The 15450-nt window shown below is 37.5% G+C and overlaps 1 protein-coding gene across 1 annotated transcript in view; it reads right to left on the bottom strand.

Annotated features, from left to right (window-relative positions):
- The window catches only part of LOC102579336 (microtubule-associated protein futsch-like), a 53915-nt gene that overhangs the window by 35470 nt on the left and 2995 nt on the right, over nucleotides 1-15450 (bottom strand). Inside the window, exons 3-7 of the mRNA XM_015312303.1 lie at nucleotides 14929-15258; nucleotides 14289-14466; nucleotides 7464-7585; nucleotides 6584-6656; nucleotides 6390-6475 (exon numbers count right to left, since the gene is read on the bottom strand). Of these exons, the coding sequence (XP_015167789.1) occupies nucleotides 6390-6475; nucleotides 6584-6656; nucleotides 7464-7585; nucleotides 14289-14466; nucleotides 14929-15231 (762 nt within the window). The 5' untranslated portion in view covers nucleotides 15232-15258. The remainder of the gene's footprint in view (nucleotides 1-6389; nucleotides 6476-6583; nucleotides 6657-7463; nucleotides 7586-14288; nucleotides 14467-14928; nucleotides 15259-15450) is intronic.

Raw genomic sequence — 15450 nt, 5'->3', positions numbered from 1 at the left:
GCTTCTAGACTCCCCCTGAGCAACAGAACCAGGTGGTTGCTCCATATAAACTTCTTCCTCAAGATCACCATGCAGAAAAGCATTCTTAATGTCCAACTGATGAAGAGGCCAATGACGAACGGCAGCCATAGATAGAAAAAAACGGACAGATGCTATTTTGGCCACAGGAGCGAAAGTGTCACTATAATCTAGCCCAAATATTTGAGTATACCCTTTAGCAACAAGGCAAGCCTTAAGCTGATCGACTTGACCATCTGGACCAATTTTGACCGCATAAACCCAACGACAACCAACAGTAGACTTACCTGTAAGAAGGGAGACAAGCTCCCAAGTACCACTCGAATGTAAAGCAGACATCTCATCAATCATAGTCTGCCTCCATCCAGAATGAGAAAGTGCTTCTCCTGTAGTCTTAGGGATGGAAATAGAGGACAAAGATAATACAAAGGCATAATGGAGTGAACATAAACGATGATAACTCAAGAAAGTATAATGGGGATTAGTATTTCGAGTTGATCGTATACCTTTTTGAAGTGCAATCGATTGGCTAGCAGGGGGCAAGGCCACAGTGGGAGCAGGGTCCGACGCATGACATGAATCATTTGAGACTATTGCTGGACGTGGACGTCGATGATAAGTTAGGAGTGGTGGCACTATAACTGGAGATGGAGAAGATACCGTAGGTCCCTCAAAAGTCGGTACAGGTAAGACCTGAGGTATGGGTAAGACCTCAGAGATATCAAGATGATCAGAAGATGTGTAGTAAGGTTGAGATTCAAAGAATGTTACATCGGCAGACATAAAATATCGGCGGAGATCATGTGAATAGAAACGATACCCTTTTTGAACTCAAGAGTAACCAAGAAAGACACATTTAAGAGCACGAAGAGCTAATTTATCTTTTCCTGGGGCTAAGTTATGAACAAAACATGTGCTCCCAAATACACGAGGAGGGATAGAATAGAGATGTGACTGTGGATATAGTATGGAACTTAGTTCGAAATAAAAGATAAGGGCATTCTATTAATTAAATAACAAGATGAAAGGACTGCATCACCCCAAAAACGCAGCGAAACATAGGATTCAATGAGGAGAGTGCGAGCAGTCTCAATGAGATACCTATTCTTTCTTTCCGCTACACCATTTTGTTGAGGAGTGTATGGAAAAGATGTTTGGTAAATAATTCCTTGGTGAGACATAAACTCCTGAAACTGGGATGATAAGTATTCTAAGGCATTATCACTATGAAAAGTACGAATAGAAACACCAAACTGATTTTTTATTCAGCAAAGAAACTTTTGAATATAGAAAATAACTCAGAACGATCTTTCATTAAGAAAACACAAGTACATCTCGAATAATCATCAATAAAACTAACAAAATAACGAAATCCTAAGGTGGAACTGACGAAAAGTACGAATAGAAACACCAAACTGATTTTTTATTTCAGCAAAGAAACTTTTGAATATAGAAAATAACTCAGAACGATCTTTCATTAAGAAAACCCAAGTACATTTTGAATAATCATCAATGAAACTAACAAAATAACGAAATCCTAAGGCGGAACTGACTCTACTAGTACCCCAACCATCAGAATGAACTAATGAAAAAATAGACTTTGAACGACCCTTAGTACCACGTGAAAATGTGGCACTAGTGTGTTTCCCAAGTTGACACGACTCACAATCTAATGTGGATAAACTAGACAAACTAGGCACCATCTTTTGCAGTTTGGATAGACTTGTTGTCCCAAACGTTTGTGAATGAGGTCCGGCGGATCTGTAACAGAGCATGCTGTGAAGGAATTTGAAGAGGTAAGATAGTAAAGGCCTTGTGATTCATGTCCTGTGCCAATCATCTGTCCCATACTGTGGTCCTGCATGAGAATAAAATCATCAAAAAAGGTTATGCTACAATGTAGGGCTTTCGTCAAACGACTAACCGATGCTAGATTAAAACCAGAGACATAAAGAACAGAGTCTAGAGTGACAGAAGATAAAGGTGTGGCTTTTCCAACCCCTTTTGGTTTTGTTCGTATCCCATTGGCCAAAGTAATAGCAGGAAGAGATTGTGAATAAACAATATCTGACAGAACTGATTTGTTACCAGAAACATGATCAGAAGTGCCCGAGTCCATGACCCATGATCCATGAGTATTAGACTGTAAAACACAAGCAAAAGAATTACCCGCAACAGCAACATCATGTTGAACAACCGAAGCTACTTGTGGAGACGTTTGCTTACTTACTCGATATTGAAGGAACTCATCATATTCTGATTGAGCAATATGAGCATTATGGGATGGTCGATTAGGCGGAGCAACAAATGCTTCTTGTGAAGATGTATGCTTACTTGCACGATTACGAAGGAACTCATTATATTCCTTTAGAGTAGCAGGATCATAATTGGGTGATGGACCATGCAAATTATGACATATGTCACCAGTGTGTCCAGACTTATGACAATACCTACACTTAGATAGAGGTTTTCCAAGACGACTTCCTCCTCGTCGATTCTCCATAGATTGATATACTCATTTTTCTATGGTTTGAGATGCGAGAGCAGAGGAATCAAAGGTCGGTGATGAAACTACTTTGTGGCTGGGAGGCGCGGCAATACGAAGTAGACGAGAGAATAATTCATCAACTGTAGGAATTGTAAGACTAGCTAAAATCTGATCAAGCACTGAATCATGGTCAATAGAGAGTCTAGCAAGTGTAAGAACTAGAAACAACGTCTGTCTGTGTTCTTGTTGTTTGTCCACATTTGTAGTGATTGGCATCAACGTGTCAAATTCCTCCATGACTGATTGTACCTGACCCAAGTAAGTAGACATATCGGATTCTTGTTTCTTTAAGCTAGTCATTCTAGATATCACATCATAGAATCGAGATATATCATTAGTATATAAAGCACGAGCCTTTTACCAAACTGAATAACATGTTTGGGATGAGCGAAACAAGGGCATCAACTTGGAATCGATAGATCGCCATAGGAGACTACCATAATTGATCATCAACCTTCTCCCATTGTGCTTTTATGTTATTATTTGTCTCACTAGCCTTTGCCTTTTCATCTACCACACAAGTATTGTTGGTTAAGTGATCATGAACGCCTTTCCCCTTGCACCATAACTCAACCGAGAAAGCCCAGGCTAAATAGTTTAAACTTCCCATTAATGGTTCTGAAGTGATCATAGCACTTGAACTACCTATATTCTTGGAGCCAAAAATATCAATCCCTAAAGACATATTATGAATTTAGAGAGAGGGAAAAAAAAACAAAAGGCCGGTCAGAATCTGGAAAAAAAAAAGGATGCAGTCGCCGGAAATTAGTTTGACTGCCCGAAACTGGTCGGAATAAGAAAATAAATATACAGTCTGCCTCGGAATGGAGAGGCGACCTCAATGAAAAAAAAGTGGTCGAAAAAACTGGCCGAAAAGTGTCGCACGTGCCGGCGCGTGATGCGCGTGGTGAAGCGACCCTAGAACTCCTGGCGGCGCGTGAGGGCACGTGACTCGGTGAAATTCAGAGGAGCTCACTGGGGTTTACTCGCCTGAGTGTTCCGCACCTCATGGTGGTGTGGGTTGTCACACTACATTTGTAAAACGAGACAACAATGCAAACCAGCCGTTGACAGTCATCGGATTCTGACTTCTTCTTTTTATTTTTTTTCTCACCAATGCTCTGATACCATGTGAGAAATATAAGGAAAGAATATTATTGAATTGTTGTTGTAATAATTACATAGAGAACACTATTTATAGACACTATATAATGCAATTCCTTACCAAATAGGAGACTATAAACTATTCCTAGTTTGTAGGATTGTGTTTTCCTATTCTATTCTAACAGTCCCAAAGTGAGACTGGTTGCTAAGGGATACACTCAGATTTATGGCATCGATTATGGAGATACTTTCTCACTAGTTGCTAAGATGGCTTATTTCTATCTTCTCATCTCTATGGCAGCAATGAATCATTGGCCCCTATTTCAGCTAGACATCAAAAAATGCATTCCTACATGAAGAACTTGTTGAAGAGGTATATATGGAGCAAGCACTAAGGTTTGTTGCTCAGGGGGAGTCTAGACTAGTTTGTAAACTTCGTCGATCCCTCTATGGTCTCAAGTAGTCTCCCAGAGCATGATTTGGTCATTTCAAGTTGATCACTATGTATTCTATAGGATTTCATCTTATGGCAAACATATCTTTTTAATTGTTTATGTTGATGATGTTGTTATCACGAGAGATGATCATGAAGGTATTGCTCAACTCAAACAACACCTCTCAAGTCACTTTCAAACTAAGGAATTGGGAAAGCTGAAATACTTTCTAGGCATTGAAGTGGCACAGCGTGGCCATGGTATTGCTATTACACAAAGCAAATATGCCTTAGACATTTTAGAAGACGTTGGTATGTAGGATTGCAAACATGCGGACAGTTTCATGGATCCAAATACTAAGCTTATTCCATGATAGAGGGAGCCTTTAAAAGATCGTTATTAGAGACTTGTTGGCAAACTCAACTATCTTACGATCACGCGACCAGACATCTTATTTGGTGTTAGTGTAGTTAGCCAATTTTTGCAATCACCTTGTGGTAGTCATTGGAATGCAGTGATTCACATCTTAGATTTATCAAAAGCTCTCCAGGACAAGGTTTATTGTATGAAGATAAGAGACACCAACATTGTTGGATATTCTAATGTAAATTGGGCAGGATCACCTTCTGACAGGTGGTCCACTTCGGGTAATTGTGTTCTAATTAAAGGCAATCTAATATCTAGGAAAAGTAAAAAGCAAGTTGTCGTAGCTAGGGCAAGCGTAGAGGTAGAGTATCGAGCTATGACACTAGCTACGTGTGAGCTTATATGGTTGAGACAATTTCTCCAAGAATTGAAGATGGGAAGAGTTGAACTGGTGACATTGATTTGTGATAACCAAGTTGCACTACGTATTGCTTATAATGTCGTGTTTCATGAAAGGACGAAGCACATTGAGATTTGTCACTTCATTCGAGAGAAGATTGAGTCAGGGTACATCGCCACCAGTTTTGTCAACTCAAAAGATCAACTGGCGAATATTTTCACAAAATCACTCCAAGGATTCAGAATTGACTATATTTGTGGCAAACTAGGAGCATGACTTATACGCTCCAGCTTGAGGGAAGTGTTAATTATGGTATAATTGGATAGTGTAGTTATGAGAATATTTAGATATGGCATGATTAGATAATGTAGATATGAGAATATTTGGAGTAATATTTTATTAGTTTCTATCCTTATTTACACTATTTGTAATAACTATTTAATCCCATGAACTTGAAGGAATAATCAATCAATTCAATTCCCAATATCTCTTCTTCTTCGTCTAATTTCTCATGGTATCAGAGCAGGCAGAGGTCATGAGATCGAATCTCACCACCACCATATGAAAAAGAATTTTCATATGTTTGGCCCATGAAAATAAAAGAATCAAGCATGCATGTGAGGAGGCGTGTTGAGAATACAACAAAAGATATGCATAACTAAATATGTGGAATAAAGTGGAAAGTTGACTAGGAAGAAAAATTAGTGGTTATATGAGAAAGTTTTGAAGCATAGTTTACTAATTAGCACTTAACTTTATTCATTATCTTCAATATAGCAACTTATTGATAATATCAAAGTTCCCTGATCAGAAGTCAAAGATCTATTAGTCATCATTTATGTCAGTACATTTGGAAAAAGAAAGTGTACCGTTTTTTATTGCTTACTCATCCCGTCTATCTCAAAAACCAAGATCGGATATTTTCAGAACTAAGAGTGTATTTTTATTCTTCCAACTTCTCAGTCGTTAGTAGTGTTGCTTCTACAACAACAGTCAAACTAAGACCCAGAAAATGAAACTGGGGGAGTATCAATTATCACTATCCAACTTTACATCAGCCTTACTTTGGATAATTTTCAATGGCATATAAGCAGCTACAGTAACCTACATCCACTTTCAACTTAACCTTAGAATAGGCAGCTTTATTCACAAATTCGCACTTTGAAGGCACCGGGTCTTTAAGTTGTTTAGTCACTTTGGCTACAGAATGTCATATAGTTAAATGATAAATAAAATAGCAAAACATTTTATTATCCTAAAACTTACCCAAAATATACTGGTACAAGAATTTTTATCTTTCACAACCACTACGGATTGGATAAAAATAAAAGTAGCCTTTTCTTTTGACAAGGCAAAAAATGATAAAAATATAAATTACTATAGCTTCAACTATTAGAATTTTTCCGATAGGTTAAATTAAGTTGCCATAGCTTCGACTATTATCTTAAAGTTGAATTGAGGTCCTAAGTTAATTTAAAAAGGAAGAACCTAAAAAATTGAGAAGGGGAGAGAGAGACACCTTCAAATTTCTAACTTGATAAGGGCAGCCTGCAGGTATGAAAACTGCATCCCCTAATTTTTCAACAAAGGTCCATGGTTCAATTCCTGCGAAATAGAAAATAATTAAAATAAAAATGTAAGAAGAAAAAAGAGAGAGTTCCACATCGAAATAGGAACGTTTCAAGCTATGAGATTCATACATGAAACACTCACCATATTCTTCCTTAAGATTAATTTTGTGATCCTTAGTCAAGTAAAATGTTTGATCATGTATAGGGTGAATAACCTACAATGCAAGACAAAATGGAGTTGGTAGTTGGTACATGCAGAATACTTTGTGTTTTAACTAATAAGACAGAAAAACAAAGAATGAAATGTCCCACAGTTATCATTCTTGTATTGAATTATAAATATCTGGAAAAGAAAAAAGGAAAATTCTTTAAACATTAGAAGAAATAGAGTGATGTTTATTTTCTTCATAAGTTCAATTCTATGTCTCCACCAAAAACATCTTCATGGTAAATTTGATAATATACAAACAACAAGCTTCATCATGTGTATGCATTTCAAGTTCAAGCAATATTTTCTTAAATTTCTTGTTTCATCATCTACAATTTCAGAAGATTGTGTTTCGAAACAACCCCCTCATCTGTACTTGAATAACGAGTTAAAAGGAAAATTTGGGAGATTTAAAAATATGTTTTATGTCTAGGTAGGAAATATGTCTCATATTGAAAATTCTTACTCAAGAAAATTTGGCACAAAGTGTAACATTATAGGTCCTGCTCTCAGGCAAAAGTTGAGGGACTGGTGACTTGGGTCACAGGTTCAAGTCTTGTGCCATGTGAACTAAGCTTGGTATTTAAGTGGAAAAGGGTAAAGGGGCGGGCACAATATCCCCCAAGTTTCAAAGGTTGTGGTAGGTCTTACGGGCTGACCCCAGATGGATTTCTCGATCATCTAAAAACACCTCATTAATGAAAAAAACATCCTACAACCAATTATTCTTAACCCCCAAGCCAAAGCCACGAAAGAAACAATAGGACTCAACACTCATTCCAAAATATGAATGCTAAGCAAATTTAGTTCATACCTGTGGTATACGACAACAATTAATATGCCTGAATTCCTTGAAATGCTTCCTAAGATACTCCTCTAACTTTGGAATATCTTGCCTTCTAAAGATATCCCACAATGCACCTCCATCTATATCATCTGTGAGAAAACAAGAGTTTGAGAGAGAATTCAGCTTTATTATTCCCACAAGTTATTGGGGTTTTGTTACAGAATCAATTTACAGTTGTGCAATATTGTATATATGGTAGTCTAGCTGATTCGTAGGGATTTGATTATCTACTTACCATAGTTAGTTAGTACTCTTCATGTATTTATATCACTGTAATCATTGAGCAATAAACAAGTTATTCTCTCCAAACCTTATTAATAACATCGTATCAGAGCCTTGTGGGATTAGAAAGTGTAGTATGTCGAACTTCACGGCTAGTCGTCGCCAGAATTAGCCACACGTGAAGGTGCATGTGTGGACCAATCTTGATCTGGAGTCCTAATTTGGCATCGCCTTGAAATTCTCAGCCGACTTAAGGTGGTCTTCAAGATATTGGACCAAGTTTTAAAGAATAAGCATCAACAATCAGGTACAGTGATTTCTTTTGGTCATATTTGAGTTCGAATTACTTTGTCTGCTGCTTTGATTTGTTTTGAGTTGCAATATTGTTTGAATTATGTTGTTGTTGTTTGAATTTACCCTCCACTGTTCAATTGGTTTCACATCTGGATCATTTGGGTATATCATATTTTAGTTTCTAAACCATCTCCTGAACAACTGGGTGTTTTAGTCTATTTCTTTTGTATCTTGAATTTTGTTGGGCATCTCTTTGAATGGTTTATGTCTATTTGAGTTAAACCCTTTAGCTAGGAGTTGACTGCTTCACTATTAATACCTTTATATGTGAATGGAGCTCTTTTTGAGTTGAGTCAAACAATCTGACTTGTTGGCGTGGACAGAACTGTTGGGATAACAATTGGTACAGAACTTTGGCAATTTCTCTATATTCTGATTTGATATGGTGAGTTTGGCGAAATGACTTCTTCTAGTCCATTATATGATAAAATGGTTTTGGTTTCGGCCAAAGAATTTGTTAAAATCTTTCAATATCAAAAATCAATGAAGGAACTCACTTCAGTTAATGCTTTTACGGAGTCATGTCTTATACATCTACAAATAAATGGGTGATAAATTCAGTTGCAACAAATCACATGACAGGTAATCTTAATGTATTTTCAAGCTTTCAATCACACAAAGCACCCTCTCTGAATTGTTAAACCAATCTAATCTATTACCTTGTTATTTGTATCAAGTCTTACCAAAGTTGGCCTTCAATTTGATTTTTGTTAGCAAAGTAACCTGAGACCTTAATTGCTACATATCTTTCGTTTTCGATCATTGTTTGTTTCGTGATCTTACAACAAATCAAGTAATTGGTAAAGGATATGTATCTTGGTAAAGGATATGTATCTGATGATCTCTATATCCTTGATGAATGGGAGTCTACAGACTGCTCAAGTGTTGTGTCTCCGTTTGAAGCAAATTGCTGATTGGGACATCCCTCTCTACCTTTGTTAAAGAAGCTTTCTCTTCAATTTTAGAATATTTCTTCACTGAAATGCAAGTCATAACGATTTTCAAAACATCGTCGCAACTCAGTAGGTCCAAGGGTTAATAATTGTGCTGAGCCTGCTTTTGAGTTAGCTCATTCTGACGTTAGGGGACCATGTCTAGTCACTTCCAAAACTGGACATAGGTATTTTGTCACTTTTGTGGATAATTTCTCTCAGATGACTTGGATTTATTTTATGAAGAGTCGCTCTAAAGTGTCTACTCATTTTTGTGCCTTCTATGCTGAAGATAAAACTCAATTCAATTCTTCGGTTCGTACTCTAAGAAGTGACTACGTTACAGAATATATGTCAGAGTTGTTTCAATCATATTTGAGGCAACATAGTATTCTCTACCAGTCTTCATGTGTTCATATGCCCTCTCAAAATGGAGTTGTTGAGAGGAAGAATAGGCATCAACTTGAGACGGCTAGGGCACTTTTATTCCAGATGAAGATTCCTAAACAAATTTGGGTAAATGCAGTCTCTACAGCTTGCTTTCTTATTAATCGCATGTCATTTACTGTGCGTGTTGGTAATACCCCTTATAATGTTCTTTTTCCTACTAAGTCACTACTTCAATGGAACCAAAGGTGTTTCAAAGCACATGTTATGTTTGAGATGTACGACCATCTATTACCAAGCTAGATCCTAAGGCATTGAAATGTGTTTTTCTAGGCTATTCTAGCCTTCAAAAAGGGTATCGGTGTTATTCTACTAAACTTGGCAAATATCTTATGTCAATTAAAGTGGTATTTTCAGAGACTACACCATTCTTCTATGCACCTCCTAATTCTACAAGTCAGGGGGAGCAAGATGATGGTTAGTCGATCAAGTCACTCGTGTTTTGACAAAACAATTTGATGTTGTTCCTTTCATCTCTCAATTCTTTTGTTGATCACTCCCCAATTGTTGTACCTTCACTACCTTCTCCATCTGTGATAGCAAGACTGTCAATTGTTCAAGTCTACTCAAGGAAGCGAGAGATTGATGATACTTGTCATGAACCCATTCGGTCACTTGATCCTTTAGAAAATCTTGACCTCCCTATTGCTCTTTTCAAAGGTACACGTACTTGCAAATCTACATATTTAATTATTAATTTTGTTTCCTATGATCGTTTATCCTTTATGTCTTGATCTTTGATTACTTCTCTAGACTCCATCTCTGTACCCAAAACAGTGAAAGAGGCTTTGAACAATCCTGGATGGTTAATCCAATGATTGATAAAATACATGCCTTAGAGGAAAATCACACGTGGGATTTGGTGGATTTATCGAAGGGAAAGAAGCCAGTGGGATGTAAGTGGGTCTTCACCGTTAAAGTTACTCCAGATGGTTCTGTAGCAAGGCTTATGGCTAAAGGGTATGCCCAGACATATGGGTAGATTATTCAAACACCTTCTCCCCAATTGCCAAACTAAATTTTGTTTGCTTTTTCATTTCTCTAGCTCTTTTTGAGAATTGGCCTTTGCATCAGTTAGATATCAAGAATGCATTCCTTCATGGTGATCTTCAAGAGAAAGTGTATATGGAGCAACCACCCGATTTTGTTGCTCAAGGGGAGTATGAGAAAGTTTGTCATTTGAAGAAGCCTATGTATGGTTTGAAGCAAAGTCCATGAGCTTGGCTTAGCATATTCAGTGAGGTAGTTCAAGATTTTGGGTTGAAAATGAGCAAATGTGATCACTCAATCTTCTCGGCAATAAACATTTGGCTCTATTCTCCTTGTTGTATATGTCAATGACATCATCACAGAAAGTGATTATGCGAGAGTTTCTTCCCTTAGGTCTTTCTTGCACACTAGATTTCAAATGAAGGATTTGAGCCCATTGAGATACTTTTTGGAGTAGAAGTAAATAGAGGCAAGAAGGGAATTTTCTATCTCTAAGAAGGTATATTCTTGACTTGCTTGCAGAAACTAGAAAGTTGGGAGCAAAACCTTGTAGTACTCCAATGGTTCCTAATGTATCTCTTATGACAGATGATGATGATCCATTTAATGCTTTTGTGAAACAAATAAGCGAGTTGATTACTTTTGTAACAAGCTTGGCATGATCAATATCCATGCTCCAACTTGAGGGAGAGTGTTACAGAATCAATTTACAGTTGTACAATCTTGTATATATGGTAGTCAAGCTGATTTGTAGGGATTTGATTATCTAGTTACCATAGTTAGTCAGTACTCTTCATATATTTATATAACTGTAATCATTGAGCAGTAAACAAGTTATTCTCTCCAAACCTTATCAATAACAGAATAACTAAGTTTACATGTCCTAAAAAGGAAAGGAAATCATACAAATCAATACACTCATTCTAGAACCAGGTAGGAACTTGGTTTGGTGAATATGTCTGCACACTAATCACTTGATCTTACGAACCTTGTAATGATGTCTCCTAAGAGCACATTTTCCCTGACAAAATGACAATCAATCTCTATGTGTATGGACCTCTCATGAAACAATGCATTTGATGCAATGTGATGTGCAGATTCATTGTCGCACACAAGTTTATTCCCTTAGTATCTCTAAATTTCAACTCCTTGAATAGTTGTTTGATCCATATGAGTTCACATGTTGCCACCGGTATTCTGTTTCTTCACTAGATCTAGCAGCCGCATTTTATTTCTTACTTTTTAAAGAAACCAAATTTCCCCCAACTAGAACACAATTCCAAAAGTGGACTATCTGTCAAAGAGTGACCCTGCCCAATTAGTGAATATCCAACAATTTTCTCATGTCCTCGGTCTTCATGAAGTAGTCCATTCCCTGAAGGCTGAAGCAGATTTTGTGTATCAAAGATTGTGAATAACAGCATTTCAATGACAATCACAAGGAGAATTCAAGAATTGACTTACAACACTAATCTGGAAAGTAATATCAAGTCGAGTCACTACGTGATAATTCAACTTTCCTACCAGCCTTCTATATCTTCCATAATCTCTAAGAGGCTCCCCTCGACCAAGTAAGAGCTTAACATTTGAATCCATTTGAGAATCAATCGCCTACAATCTGGTAATTCCCTCATCAGCATTACATGTGATAACTATGTCATCAACGTACACCACTAAATACATTCACAAACCTGGAGCAGTGTGACAATAGAGCACAAAATGATCACCTTCATTTCATATCATGCCAAACTTCTAAATAACCATGCTCGAAGAGACTGCTTTAGGCAATCAAGTGCTTGTCGTAGTCTACACACCATGTTACTAGACTCCCGTTGAGCAACAAAACCATGTTGTTGCTCTATATATACCTCATCTTCGAGATCTCCATGAAGAAAAGACATTTTTAATATCCAATTGGCAGAGAGGCCAATGAAGAACAACAACCATGGATAAAACGAGACGGATAGAAGAAATCTTGGCCACTGGAGAGAAGGTATCACCATAGTCAAGACCAAAATTTTTGTGTACAACCCTTGTCCACTAGGTGAGCTTTTAGAAAATCAATTTGTCTATCAAGACCAACATTCAATGTATATACCCACAGACAACCAACTGTAGATTTATCTAGAGATAGTCCAGGAAGATGGATTTAATTGAGTTACAGGATATGACATAGAAGGATAGACCGGTGGGATCCCAAAAGATAGGAACTAGTAAAACCTCAAAAATGCCTAATTATCAGCAGAAAAGGATGTAAAATACCATTTATAAAAGTAACATCAACAGACATAAGGTATCGTTGAAGGACGGGTGAGAAGCATTGATATGCATTTTATACCTTCAATAACCAAGAAAAACACATTTAAGAGCACGTGGAACTAATTTGTCTTTTTCTGTTGTGAGCATATAGACAAAGCATATGCTCCCAAAGACACATAGTGGAACAAGTGCCTTAGCGTATGTTATTTGCAGATGACTTAGTACTGACTGATGAGACGCGCAATGGAGTTAATGTTAAGTTCGAAGTGTGGACATAAATTTTGGAGACTAAGGATTCAGGTTGCGCACGACCAAAACAAAGTATGCGTAGTGCAAATTCAATGATGCGATGCATGAGGTAGGCGTGGAAGTGAGGCTTGACACATGAAATATCTCTAAGAGACAAATTCAAGTATCTTGGGTTTATAATCAAGGGAGTGGGGATAGATGATATCACACATTGTATTGACAGTGTTGATGGAGTGAAGGCTTGCATCTAGATTCTTGTGTAATAAAAAGCTACCATCGAAACTCGTAGGTAAGTTATATAGAGTGGTGGTTAGACCGATATTGTTATATGAGGCAGAGTGTTGGCCAGTCGTCCAGAAAATGCATGTTGCGTAAATGAGGATGTTGAGGTGGATGTGTGGTCATATTAGGAGCGATAAAGTTATAAATGAGGATATCCGAAGGAAGGTGGGAATGGTCTTTGTGGTAGACAAGTTGAGGGAACCGAGACTGAGATGATTTGGACATGTGAATAGGAGATGCATAGATGCACTTGTGACGAGGTGCAAGAGACTGGTTATAAAGGGTACGAGGAGAGGCAGAGGTAGGCCAAAGAAGTATTGAGGAGAGGTGATAAGACAGGATATGATGCAGCTACTGAGGACATGACCAAAGAAAGAAAGGTGTAGAGGACGCGTATTAGGGTAGAAGGTTAGTAGGTAGTTTTAGTGTTGGCTTGTTTAGGGTGGTTGGTATTTATCATTGTTTATTATTCTTTTCAATAATCTATCCTAGTATGTTGTTTATTGTGTTTCAATTATCGCACTATTTTGTTGTTGTGTTTGCTCTCTTCCGGTAGACTTTGTATTGTTTCCTTGTTATTCGCTTTATTTTCTTCATTGTGTGTCCTTTATACCTGGATTTGCTGCACTTGAGTTGAGGGTCTTTCGGGAACATCCTCTCTACCTCCACGAAGTAGTAATAAGGTTTGCGTATATTTTACCATCCCCATACCCCACTTGTGGGATTTCACCGGGTATTTTCTTGTTGTTTTTCTTACAGAATATTCCTAGGATTCTAACATCCTCAATCATTTCACATTTTTTGCAAAAAACAGGATATCTTTGCACTCATCAACATCATTCTTAATCCCTCCACTTGCTTCAAAAGAGCTAGTTAACTTGATTCCCCCACCATCTGTTACCACTTCAGCAACAGTGTGTCTCTCTGGTTCCACACAGGAAGCAGATGCAACAATGATTAATTACCACAATTTAGTTCACTAATATTGCTTTCTTTTTCTTGTTTCGATAAGTAGTTCATGAAGTCTTGAACTTCAATTTGATCAGGTATATCTCACCTAGTAAAGGCTGGTCCTCGTTGAACTTAGATGATGTTTTGATTCCATATTTGTGCTCCTCGTCAGTCGTTTGCAATTCCCAATTATCCTGGGCAACATGCTTTCTTTTCAATTTTTCAATCCTCGAAAGTTGTTCAGGTGTCAGGTTTATTCCTTGTGTATGTGTCAACACATTTACCTGGAATATAGGTAGAAAATAGATAAATACATAGATGCAGCCTAACAATATAATAAGGACACACATTGTTCACCATGTAATATCCTCTATCGAGAATACCACATAGGAGGATTTGAAAGCACTCTTCAAACTGAGAATAAACATTTCTTTTGGGGAGTGCAACAGAATTTACGACTGTCGATTCTCCAAATCTCTAGCATATATCCAACCAAATTAGAGAACATAAAGTCACTTCAGTTCATGGGAGACATTTTCAGGATGTTCATTTTCTTTTTTGATGTGAGCAGTTTTTCCAACTTGACTTGTTTTTGCATTAGCTTGCATAAGTCTAAAGTTAAAGAGCGCTTGCAATAACCAAAAGCACGAATTGTCCATGTGTTCAAGAAAAAACTTAGTTGGGAATAATCCAGAGTCAACAGAGAAGAAAATATGCCCAAAGAAAAATAAAACAATTAAGTATACCGAATCAGACATATCAAAATGCAGCTTAATCACAGAGTCCCCACGCCCCAGCTCCTCGGGAACTCCATAAGCAATATATGTTTTTGGTCTCGTGCCAGGCATCAAATACCCTGATGGCAGTTTGACAGCAAGATTCAGATAGCCATTTTGAGGATTTGTGTACTCCTTCAAGGGCAAGCTTCTAACAAACTCAGCACAGTGACGAGGTGACCGCTTATCGAAAAAATCAGATGAAGGCCAGTCTTTCAACTGCAAAATCTGGGGCCAGCCAGCACTATCAAACCGACCTTCCATGTATCCCATAAAAAATTGGCGGATGTTAACTTCAACCTGCAGTAATCAAAGGAAAAACAAAACGTTAAAATGGGTTAAACTTAACAGCAAATAAATTATACTTAAAGAAGGCTAAAAGGGCCAAAAGCTTTTGTGAAACACTACACTTCACAGGCCAATTACAGCTCAAGTATACATTGCTACTTGGTCTGAAATTGCTCATGTTGCTTAGTTGTCGCTAGTTGTGTA

Source organism: Solanum tuberosum, unplaced genomic scaffold, assembly GCF_000226075.1.
Source record: "Solanum tuberosum cultivar DM 1-3 516 R44 unplaced genomic scaffold, SolTub_3.0 scf00198, whole genome shotgun sequence".
NCBI classification, from domain to species: Eukaryota; Viridiplantae; Streptophyta; class Magnoliopsida; order Solanales; family Solanaceae; genus Solanum; species Solanum tuberosum.
Note: the sequence above shows the minus strand (reverse complement) of the source record. Positions and strands in the feature narration are given on the sequence as shown.